We start from the raw sequence: 11,735 nt of genomic DNA, 5'->3' as shown, positions 1-11,735 counted from the left end.
TGTTTCTGTCATCAACTGCTGCTGCTTTTCTTGGTTCAACATATTTCTGTAATTTTGCTAGATATTATTTGTAATTTAACAAAACTGGGGGAAATCTGTAAAATAAGAGCAAATTGTTTAAAAAAAAAAATACAGTTACCAACTATTAGAGTTAACAGAGCGGCAGAACATTGCAATGTGGGACTGAAGTGTTTGGACTTTTCCTTTTAAAATGACTCAGAAGGTGAAATGATGGTTCATCCTGCTGGCTGTCTGTGTTTGGACCTCGGCCATACATCATCTCCTGCTCTGTCCCTGGGCTTCACCGTGTCCACTAAAGCAGAAATGCCCTGAAATGTGCAGTGCTGTGTCCGCTGAAAGTGGTTATGACCCCCATCATTGCACACACGCAGGGGGCTGAATGCCACCAGATTCATGTCTCCTGCACTCTCGGGGAATTTCACAATTTAAAGTCGCTGCAGGAAACTGTTTTCTCTGCACCTGGAGACCTGCTGACATTAATCTGACAGTACAAGAACACTGTGACAGAAGACTTTTATCAAACTGCAATGTAAACGTAGTTCTAATCGGGGGAATTTACCCTTTAGAGCCTTCTAATATACAAATCAGGGATGCCTTCGCTTAATGATGCGCAACAGTTTACTCTGCTGTAACATAATGATGGTGGGAAGCTGCCTGCGCGTTATTGTCATCGCTCTGTCATTTGGTATTTTGGGTGAATGCGCGCGCCCGTGTGTGTGTGTGTGTGTGCGCGTGCGTGTGTGTGGTGGGTCTAGCCTCTTTTGCGCGCCACCCCTCCACCGGTGCGTGTGCACGAGTGTCCGCAAAGACGCCGCTGCTGCTCCTCTCCAGGCGCGCAGTCCAGACCGTCCACAAAACTTTGATGAGCTGTAACCTTCCCCTCCTCCAGGCGACACAACAAGATTACAACTGGGAAGATTTATTTGTTTTTTTGTCTAATATATCTCTATATATTTATTCCAGGCTGCTAATTCTGCCTGATCAAGGTGAGTAACCTGCGAGGGCAGTGATGCGTTTCCAGTGCGCGTCTTTTCCTGAACGTCTCCGTGTGTTTGCTGCCGACAGTGTTTTTGCATGATCCACAAGTGTCTCCTCAATCAAAGTGTGTTAGTGCAGCTGTAATTTTTTTTTTTTTTTTTTGCATCAACGTGATTATATCCACTTTTTTCAGGAGGAATTAAGTGTTGATTTGCATGCGTAATTGTGGCTCAGTCGCACCTTATTTGGCCACCTTGTGCCATATTACGCATTTTTTTCAGTTCCTCCACTTTAAAGTCTCATTATGGAGCTTTTTTCTCCCCAACAAACAGGTGTCAAAATGGAAAACACTCCGGTAGAAATCTACAAAGAAGACAGTAAGTGCCTCTCCGCGCTGCTGGAAGACTGTCCAGTGAATTCTTCTTCTGCTTGGGTGTCCGGATACTCCGACAGCCGCAATGTGAGCCACGATAATGACAGCTGGGAGCAGGAGAGCATGTCCCCCATCATCCCCATCATCACTGCAGTGTACTCCGTGGTGTTTGTGGTCGGCTTGTTGGGCAACTGCCTGGTCATGTATGTGATCATCAGGTAAGATCGTTTTTTAAGTAAAAATTACACCATTAAACCCACATATTGCTCATATGATATGCCAGATATGAGCTTATGTCACTGTGCTGATAAATGAGGAAATATATGGGCAGTCAGAGGGAGGGAAACATATTTATGACATGTTTTTAGCAGCAACATTCAGCCAGAGGACTTTGTGTCTCCATATTGTAAATGTTAGTGCTTGTGGATAAAGCATTGGCACCACTTCTGAAGCTTTTACAGTAAACTCTAAACCATCTGCTGTGTGTCTGAGCTCTTGTTGGTGGCTGCATTTTTTCTTCTTGGATGCACTTCAGGGACAGGTTCATCCCAGGAAGAAGGTATGAAGCTCTCAGCTCTTAGCCAACAGAAAACAGGGTTGCATTCAGGTTTAATATGAAAGCTGTCATTTCTAATCCAGCATTAAATGTGTAGAGTGACACTATGAGCCGATTCTGCCTCCTTCAGGCTGGAAAGTGCCCAAAACCTTTAAACTAGCCTATTTTATGAATCCAATAACTCTCAAAATAAAACAACAATCTTCAGTGAATCTTCTCCAGTTCTAGCAGACGTGATATTAATTATAGTTGAAACCAGTGGTGCTTTATCAAGCCGATAGCTTGCTTGCACCTCATTGGGCTTTATTTATAGTCTGTGAGAGCAGCAAATCCTATCTGATGTAATGCAAAGGGCAGCAGAGCCATCCAGAATGCTTCAGTCCATAGAGAACAGTTACCTCAAATCAGATATAGATTGCTCCGCCTGTTGGTTGGAGCCAATTTTGTCAATTCGCTTCCAGAAAAGACTGTATGTTTTACTGCATAGTTGTTCCGCGGAGGACACTTCAGCACAAGGAAGAAGATATTTTATGCTGATGGAGTGTAAGTAAATATCTGGAATTGCACTGATCTAATATGTACCATGTCAACATGGGCGACGGAGTAAATGTTGTACTATAAGGCTTTATTAGAAGCATCTGACAAGGTAGTGCAACTTTCATTTCTTTAAATGGGCATTATATATATATTGTTAAAGCTGCACTATTCAACATTTTTACATTAACTCTGGATCAAATGTGGAAAGTGCAACTTGTTGTGAGGAACTTACAGATAAATACCACCCAACTCTGCAGGTCCTCTCAGTTCTACAGAGCATTTTAGTATCGTTCCACAAATTTTTTTCGTCTTACCACCCATAGATTTAAGTTTGATTCCTCATACATTTTATTTCCAGCAGCAACAGACAGCTGTTTTAACCTTATAAACCCACTGTGTGCTACAAACCCAGCACCAAGGTAGACAAAGTTTGTGACTAAGTGGTGAAAAGAGTTAAATATGTAGCAGCTAATAAGCCACATTTGTTTTTCAGGAGTTGGTGGAGACCAAAACAGAGCTAAAACAGAGATTATATCTGACTCTTGTTAGTCACTTGACCAGAAACACAATCCCTAATCAATGGTATCTTGCTAACTGTCTGTTTGATGTGTAGAGAGGCAACTGTTTGCTGATATGTTTGCCACATATCCGCTTATATGTTGTGTTTGAAGCTTGCTTCTCTTCAATCAAGTGACCTAAAAGTCAACTTTAAGGAAAACTTTCAAGTTTTGGGAAGACATGTCTATGTTTTGCTGCAAGTTAATTGAGGAAATTGATGCCAATCTCATAATTATCCATTAAATATGAAACTACAGTTAGAGGCCAGTTAGTTTAAAAGCAAACTTTTTACTGATAAACAATTTCTTTTTACACTTCCTCAAAACAGATGTAATATGTTGATTTCAGAAATTTCTATGAGTGTAGCTGGTAGGTAAATTTTATTAATTTGTTTATTTGACCTCTGTACAGATGCTACCTCCTTCCTGGTGTTTACAGTCTGTATGCTAAGCTAAACTAGCTGGATGCTTGGTGCCACTTCACATTCAACCATAGACTGTGTTATAAAAGATGAAACTAGCCTCTGTGTGTGAGAAAAAGAAAACCAAAGACATGAATCTGCATTCTTTCTGACAGCCAGTAGGGGGCAACTCTTCTGGTTGTAAAAAGAAGCCTGATTGTATAGAATTGTATGAGAAAATGACCATATTTCTCACTTTATCTGTTATCTCAGTGACCATACATGAAATTATAGTCTTGATTGTTACTTTCAAGTCTTCTTCAACACAAGTTGGTGTTCATTTTGTAAATTATGTTCCATTTAGAAGAAAATACATGATGAAACAGGGTATGTTTTCTGGATTGATAAAGTGCTACTGGATGTAAGGAGTTGGCGACACCCAAAAAGATTGACTCTTCAAAATGGTTGTCCACAAGCCAGTTGGTGATGCCTCTGTGGCCATTTCCATCTTTTATAGACAATCCATTTATTTAATCCAGCCCACAAAAAAAATCAATCTTCTCAACTTTCTTGACAAGAGAGTGAATACTTCTGAAAATGTGGAACTACTCTTTGATTTTTTTTAAACTTCACAAAAATATACAATGGGAGGAATTCAAGAAAGAAAAGAAAAAAATTGAAGTCTGACTTTGATAAATGTACTTTCTGCTAGCAGCAGCCTGAACAGAAGGTCACAGTCGACTCATCTGTTCTCTGGATGACCATAGAAAAAAGTCATGCATATGATGCCTGGTACTTACAGATAGTGCTGAATCAAGATAAATGTGCACAGATTTCCTTTAGGCAATGCCCCAGGAAAAGATAAGATTAGAATGAAATAAAACTCTGCGAAAGTCATAACGCAGATTGTGCTGTTGTATTTTAACAAAATGGAAACAAGGTGATTACACACAGTCTGCAGTCAGCAGTGTAGGCCTACTATACATAACAATGAAGTGTGAGTCACAAAAATTACATTACAGATTCAAGGCAGCTTTGCAGCCTAATGGACAATGTTTAATTCATAATGAGGCAAGAAGAAAGGTGCTCTCCAGAGTCAGGACGGCAATAATTGCAACCGAGGTAGTCTGGGTGGATGGTTGGCTCTCGCTGTATCTCCTGTCTTTGTAATCACCGGACAAACTTGTGTTCTGCATGTTTAACAGGTACACAAAGATGAAGACGGCCACCAATATTTATATTTTCAACCTGGCACTTGCTGATGCCCTCGTCACCACCACGATGCCCTTCCAGAGCACCGACTACCTTCTGAACACGTGGCCCTTCGGCGAGGTGGTCTGCAAGGTCTTCATCTCCATCGACTACTACAACATGTTCACCAGCATCTTCACTCTCACCATGATGAGCGTCGATCGCTACGTGGCCGTGTGTCACCCGGTTAAAGCGCTGGACTTCCGCACTCCCATCAAAGCCAAGATGATCAACGTGTGCATCTGGATCCTGTCGTCGGCTGCAGGGATTCCTGCTTTTGTGTTGGGTGGTACCCAGACGAACAGTGGTGAGGAGACGCTTTAGCCATAGTATCAAAAAGTCTAAACTCGCTGACTACTCGCTGTAGCTTATATTTAACCATAAACTGTGTCGACAAGATGAACGTAGCCTTCCAATCTGAAAATGGAAACCAATGCTGAGAAGACATAAACCTACATTCTTTCTATCAGCCAGTAGGGGGCGACTCCTCTGGTTGCAAATAGAAGTCAATGAGAAAATTATCCGACTTCTCACTTTATCTGTTATTTCAGTAAACATTTTTCTAATGAAATTATGGTCTCAATTATTAGCTTTCAGTCTTCTTCAATAAAACACGGTGTTCATTTCATAAATTAGGGTCCATTTAGAGGAAAATAGATGATGAAGCAGGGTATCAGTTGCATGGATTCCTGCTTTTGTACTGGGTAAACTGGTGAACAGTTGTGAGGAAATGCTTTCACCATACTTTCAAAAAGTCCAAATTAGCTGACTGCTAACTGCAGCTTCATATTTAACCATAGACTTTGTAAAAAAGGTGGATGTAGCCTTCAAATCTGGAAACTGAAGGCATTAACCTGCATTCTTTCTATCAATCAGTAGGTGGCAACTCCTCTGGCTACAAAAAAGAATCTGATTGTAAAGAAGTTTAGCAAAAAATGACCAGACTTCTCATATTGTTATCTCAGAAAACATTCTAACATTCTAACATTTCTAATGAAATTATGGTCTCAGCTGTTGATTTTAAGTCTTCTTCAATTCTGCATGGTGCTCATTTTGTAAATTATGATCCCATTTAGAGGAAAATACACAATGAAGCAGACTATTGGCTGCAGGAATTCTTGCTTTTGTACTGGGTGATACCCAGATGACCATACTTTCAAAACGTCTAAAAGTTTCAGCCAATTTTCAATCCACAGAACATACTAATACATTTTAAAGCCCAGAAATATATTCTATCAAGTTCATCTGTCGGGGAAGACTTTTCCATTAACCACACATCAGGTACGTCCTTCCTGAATATAGATGATGTAAGAAAAAAGGGCGAAGTGTTCCCTCATGAGTGCAGATTAGCCGTTTCATAACAGCGTGCTAAATTGAAAGCAGAACGGTGCAAAGTGGAATTTTATTTATGATAAAATAAAAGTGCACTTTGCCATTTGTTGAACATTGTGTCCCTTTGATTCCTTCTGCAGATATAACCGAGTGTGCCTTGCAGTTCCCTGAGCCGTACACCTACTGGGACACGCTGATGAAGATCTGTGTGTTTGTGTTTGCCTTCATCGTGCCTGTGCTCATCATCACCGTGTGCTACTCCCTCATGGTCCTGAGGCTGAAGAGCGTCCGAATGCTCTCCGGCTCTCGTGAGAAGGATCGCAACCTGCGGCGGATCACGAGGCTGGTGGTGGTCGTGGTGGCCGTGTTCGTGGTCTGCTGGACACCCATCCACATCTTCATCCTGGTCAAAGCTCTCGTGAGCGTCCCGGAAACCACCGCCATCATGGCCGCTTACTTCTTCTGCGTGGCTCTGGGCTACACCAACAGCAGCCTCAATCCCGTCCTCTACGCCTTTCTGGACGAGAACTTCAAACGCTGCTTCAAAGACTTCTGCCTCTCGGCCAGACTGCAGGGGGAGAAGGTGTCGGGGAGCAAAAAGGCCCTAAGCACCGTACAGGAGGCCGCCGTCGCCCTGGAGAACCCGGATGGGACGAGTAAACCGACATGACTAGCGGTGGAACTGTCTTCTATTTCCCACATTGGAAAGGAAGACTCCCATGACCTGGGATTGACCCACATCACATCAGCAATGTAGACTCTGATTCAGTTCATTTTCATCTTCACCTGGGGTTGAAGCAGTGCCAAAACTGATTAATGGATTTCATTAAAGCATTCAAACAAACATTTTAAATTGTATTCCACCTTTCCCATTATTTGACATAGAGCTATTCTGCATAATAATGTCATCCTCCTGCCCTTCAGTGTTTGTTCCCTTATATCAGCAGATAAAGATTGTATAATATTAAGTGCAGGTGGATGTAAAGATGATGATTCTTGATTTTGTAGGGAAAACAGACCAAATGTGATCAAAGTGCATCTTCAGTAGTGTTTGTTTTTGTCCTCCTAGATGGTATTCATGAGAAAGAAGAGCTCCCTAATTGTATGGAATATTAAGCTGCAATGATTGGTCAGTTCATCAATTAACACATTAACCCTCTGAACCCCAAAACCTACCAGTGGGCTTGAAAGGCACCAAAATTACACCGTTTATCAGAATAGGGAGCTATAAAACCATTGAATTGTCAGATTTTCAACTTTGTGACTTGAATGAATGAATAAATTAACCAAATCTAAGCTTTCAAATATGATATTTCATGAAAATCATTTTGAAATTTACCCAAAATCAACAGTTTGCAATAACAGAATCTGTGAAAAACAAACAATTCTGCACTCTTTGGCACAACCAGGAAGCCGTTAGTGACTCAGCTGTGACCAACAGTTACATGATGAAAATTTAGAAATTTTTCCAGGTAAACAACGTTGAACTGCAGGTGGTGTTTACACAGAACAGATAGGAGACAAGTATGGAAACAAAGTATAAATGTAAATAGTGAAATACTGTTTGTATGTGGGCCCATTTTTGTTAAATAATTAATGACATTTCTTATAATTAGCAGCATTAAAACTTTAAAAGAAATGCACAGAAGACATTAAGTTGTTTCTACTTGTAGCCATGGTGGTGTTGTTTTAACAGGGGTGCAGAACTTAAAGTTGCAGTGTAAAATGATCCACAGTGAGTAAAAATGTGAGCAAAAACATGCTGGGACACTGTTTGGAGTTCAGAGCGTTAGTCTGCCAATAGTGTGCCTGTCATTTTTTAAGAGCAAAAATGGCAAACATTCACTGCTTCTACATTTTCAAATGGGATTTTTTTTTTGTCATATAGTAAATTGACTTTCTTTGCTTTTTTTCAGAATTTTCTGATATTTTATAAGCAAAAAAATGAGTCAACTAATAGAGAAAATGATGAGCAGATTACTCAATATTATAAATAATCATTCTAATATTGCTTAACAAGTCTTCAGATAATAATGTCAAGATTTCTCAAGAGAACTGCTGATCATTTGAAGGAAAAATAAGCAAGAGTTTAATGAAAATGTTAACGTTTATGACCCATGCTAAGTTCCATCAAGTCTTAATTAATGTCTCTCTCAGATGTTACTTTTTCAGTCATTTTCTCCTCTAATTTATCTGTTGCCAGATGTGCCTTTAGGAGTCCAGGATCAGATGTTTGTAGCAGCAGAGAATGAGCACTAAATGTATAAAACGCTTGTTTGATTTCACCCGTCAGTGGGAGCTGCATGGATCACTGACAACAGAGATGTGCCAAAACCCCCTTTCACCTCTGTGAAGAGTGTGAACGGCGCTGATTGACCGGAGCATGAGAGATGCGACTCACGGTGGACTTTGAAGTTCAGTTGGAGTCAGTGGGAGGTTAAAACAAGCGACGATCGGCTGCGTCAAAGCAGGTTCATCAACGAGGGACGTTGGAGGGAAAATCCTGGACTCCAACGTGCATTTAAAATTTGACAGAGGGCTCTCTATCAGCTTTGACTCTGGCGTCGTGTCCAGACTGATAAGTTGTTAAATTAATGGTCTGTAATTAACTAGTCACATGTGATGCGTATGGCTTTTACCACGATACACATAGTCCTACTGAACTGTCCTGCTATTATTATTATTATTATTATTTGTGCACTCTGAAGACATGAATAGCTGTTTTAACAAGTTGTGCACATAGTTAAAAACAGTGTATTCTGACAGCTGTACAGTCGGGTTGTACGATCCTTTATTTTGTGTAACACCTTTGCACAGACTTCATTGAAATATACTGTATTTGTAGCATGCCAATGATCATGGCTATGGCAGCAAAGGCAGCGTCAGCAGCCGTATATACGCTATGTTATTTTGAATGTACTGCAGATATATATTGTATTATATAAACATTTAATTAATCATAGTATAATGTCAACTATCTCATTAGAAAACAAAAACTCCAAGTGCAACATGTATACAGACATAAAAATAGAGAAATCACAGATGTTCTATCACTTTATAAAAAATAAAAAAACGTTCTAAGAAACCACCCTGAGACCAAGGCATCTTTGCTATTTTTTTTTTTTTTAAAACTTTGTGCTCACTGTTTAAATCTAATCCTGTATATTGGCTTCTTCTGCTGTCATTTGAGCAGAACATGTATTGATTGAAACATCCTGTCTGTGAAGCGCTTAATATTAAAGCAAGTTTATCAAATCCACACTGACTCTTTTCCCGTACGGCGACAAGCTCATCTTGTTGTCGGCTTTGATTTGCTCTATTATTTGTGATAGTGATGAAACATCCTTAGATATTAGCTTTCTGGATGTGTCATTCTAAACCAAACATTGTCTATCACTGTGGCTTATTTAAATCTCTCTTTTTTTGCACCAGTGTTGAGAGGAAGCTGCAGCCTGTTCAACTATAAGTCTGCTGCTCCCTCCAGAGGTCAGAGCGTGTAATTACCAAAGCATCATTAAGAAAAAGAAGCCCTTCAGTGATTGATAGCTGCATTTACTTAACTTGGCATGAGCAGAAGCTTCACAGCAGCCGTCTATATTAGTGTTCGCATGATTGACAGAAATTTCCCCAACAGCACATCACTTTACTTTAAAGTAAAACCAAGTATGTAAAGCTCATACTGTCAAGAATTGCTTCGAAAATAGAAGCATTAAGATTGAGAAGTACATCTATTTGAGGCCTTCAGAGCAAAAATTAGCTTTAAACTATTCTCATGCCATTTGTTCATTATCTCTGCCTCAAGAGGATAATAAATTCACAAAACACAAACAAATTTCACAAGATTTAAGTACAACATTGACTAAGTACTGAGGATTTTGACACATCTGTAAAACGGACAACCTTGAATTAATTTAGTCATTATTTGCAGCGTTTACGACATTATGTGTATCTGCAGACGTCCTTTCTAGCTCTTATTTCTGATGCTTTTATGTAATATTGATTCATTTTGTAGTAAAAGCACAGTACAGACTGTCATCAGGTTACATCAACAAACTCTTTTTTCTGCTTCATGACCCCTCAGATCCTTCAATCAATTCACATTCACCACCACCAAAGTCCCCGTTATTATTTATATGACTGTTTTGTCATTATTTACTTGATTGTTTGTGTTAAATTATTAAATTCCTCTTTATAAAGGACTTTTGCTGTTTTTAAATCTGCTCCAGCATATAAATAAATCCAATGCTTTATTGACAAATTCTCAAAATGAGTCATGCTTGATTCAGTTACTGCAAAGAATCTTCTATACTTTAAGTTTTGAGCTTTTGGAGACAAACAATAGTGACCCAGCCCATTAATGAAAAAATAATATAAAATAATAATCCATACAATGAAAAGTACAGGACAGTCTGATATGTGCACAGGTTAAGTCAATTTAACCCACTATCATAAGTCTCAAATTTGCCTGCAGAGTGGACAGAATGTCTTCATGCATGTCCTTTTTTTTTTTGTCTGTTTATCAGAAAGCCTTTTCTGCCATTTTTTCCTTTGGTGTTTTTTAAGTTACTTTCCAAAATTATTTTTTTCTGTTTTTGTCTATTTCTAGTTTCCATTTGCTGTTATCATTTCTTTTTTTCGGTAAAATCCTAGGATATGATTCCTCAAAATCCCCAAGGGTCAAAAAACCTAGATGAGTCTGCAACTGTCCGTCTATAATAAATATTTAGCACTAAATATTGTAAATACATGTTTGTTTTTTATAACTTAGACACTGTGTGGGAGTCTTTTGGAATATTTTCCCTCCTTGAATCTCTGTTACACACCTGTCCCATGAAAAAGATGCATGTGTGAAGAGCGTTTTTGTCTTAAATGAGCTGGAAGACACAAAAAAGTGGCTGTTACAGTATGAATAAGTCATGCAAAGAATCAATTAACATGCTGACAATGAAACAATCTGTGCACGTGAACAAGATCATGAAATTTGGATGCAGATATAAACAATCAGTTATTTAAAAAAAAAAGAGCTGCAGAAATGGTCCGTGTATTAATCTCGCAATTTCATTTTCCGTTCTGAAACGGGTATTGAAAAACAAAAATGAGTGGTGTCATGTATTGATATACGTGTTACGTGATGACGTAGGGACACATGAGGACGGAAGTGAGAATCTCGGAGGCGGCATGTTGGTGGTCCGCATTTGTTTAATAAAAGTACCGAAAAGACAGTGCGTCATGTCTTGATGCTTTACCTAATTATCAAAGTAGACGGTACACAAGAAGTGGTTATTTGATTTTTGTTCTAAATTACAAAAATTAAAATTGAAATACAAGGCGTTTTTCCTTTCCATGATCAAAAAGGGATATACGATTTTTTAAAAAAATGCTTTGAATTTCGTTTTATATTTAGAATAACAAGAAAGTAAAATCAGTAAGAGACAGAAACAAAAAAGGTCCGTTTTTTCATTTTCTGAGACCGGAAGTGGTCATCAGCAAGTGTGGAGCCACAGAGTACGGCGCATAGACTGTATATACATTTTTTTTTCGTTAGTTTTCATGGTCAAAATGAGAGATCAGGTGGCCGATCTTAAAATAAATCAATATTGAATTTTTCTATAGAGCGTTAAAGTTTTGCGAAGCCAGGAGGCGGGACTACTTGATTGACAGTCCGGTCTGGAATGATTGACAGGTCCTATGGAGGAGGCAGCAGAGACTCTGTTCTCCTCGTTTGGATT

The 11,735-nt window shown here is 39.2% G+C and overlaps 1 protein-coding gene across 1 annotated transcript; it reads left to right on the top strand.

Annotated features, from left to right (window-relative positions):
• The first annotated feature begins 1,334 nt into the window (after window positions 1-1,334).
• LOC111567822 (delta-type opioid receptor-like) lies at window positions 1,335-9,094 on the top strand. Its single transcript, XM_023269152.2, has 3 exons — window positions 1,335-1,590; window positions 4,629-4,981; window positions 6,147-9,094. Exons 1-3 carry the CDS (start codon window positions 1,340-1,342, stop codon window positions 6,674-6,676), a joined length of 1,134 nt encoding a protein of 377 aa, XP_023124920.2. The 5' UTR covers window positions 1,335-1,339; the 3' UTR covers window positions 6,677-9,094.
• The last annotated feature ends 2,641 nt before the right edge of the window (window positions 9,095-11,735 follow it).

The sequence above is a fragment of the Amphiprion ocellaris genome, chromosome 22, assembly GCF_022539595.1.
Source record: "Amphiprion ocellaris isolate individual 3 ecotype Okinawa chromosome 22, ASM2253959v1, whole genome shotgun sequence".
NCBI classification, from domain to species: Eukaryota; Metazoa; Chordata; class Actinopteri; family Pomacentridae; genus Amphiprion; species Amphiprion ocellaris.
This window is presented reverse-complemented; position numbering and strand designations above follow the sequence as displayed.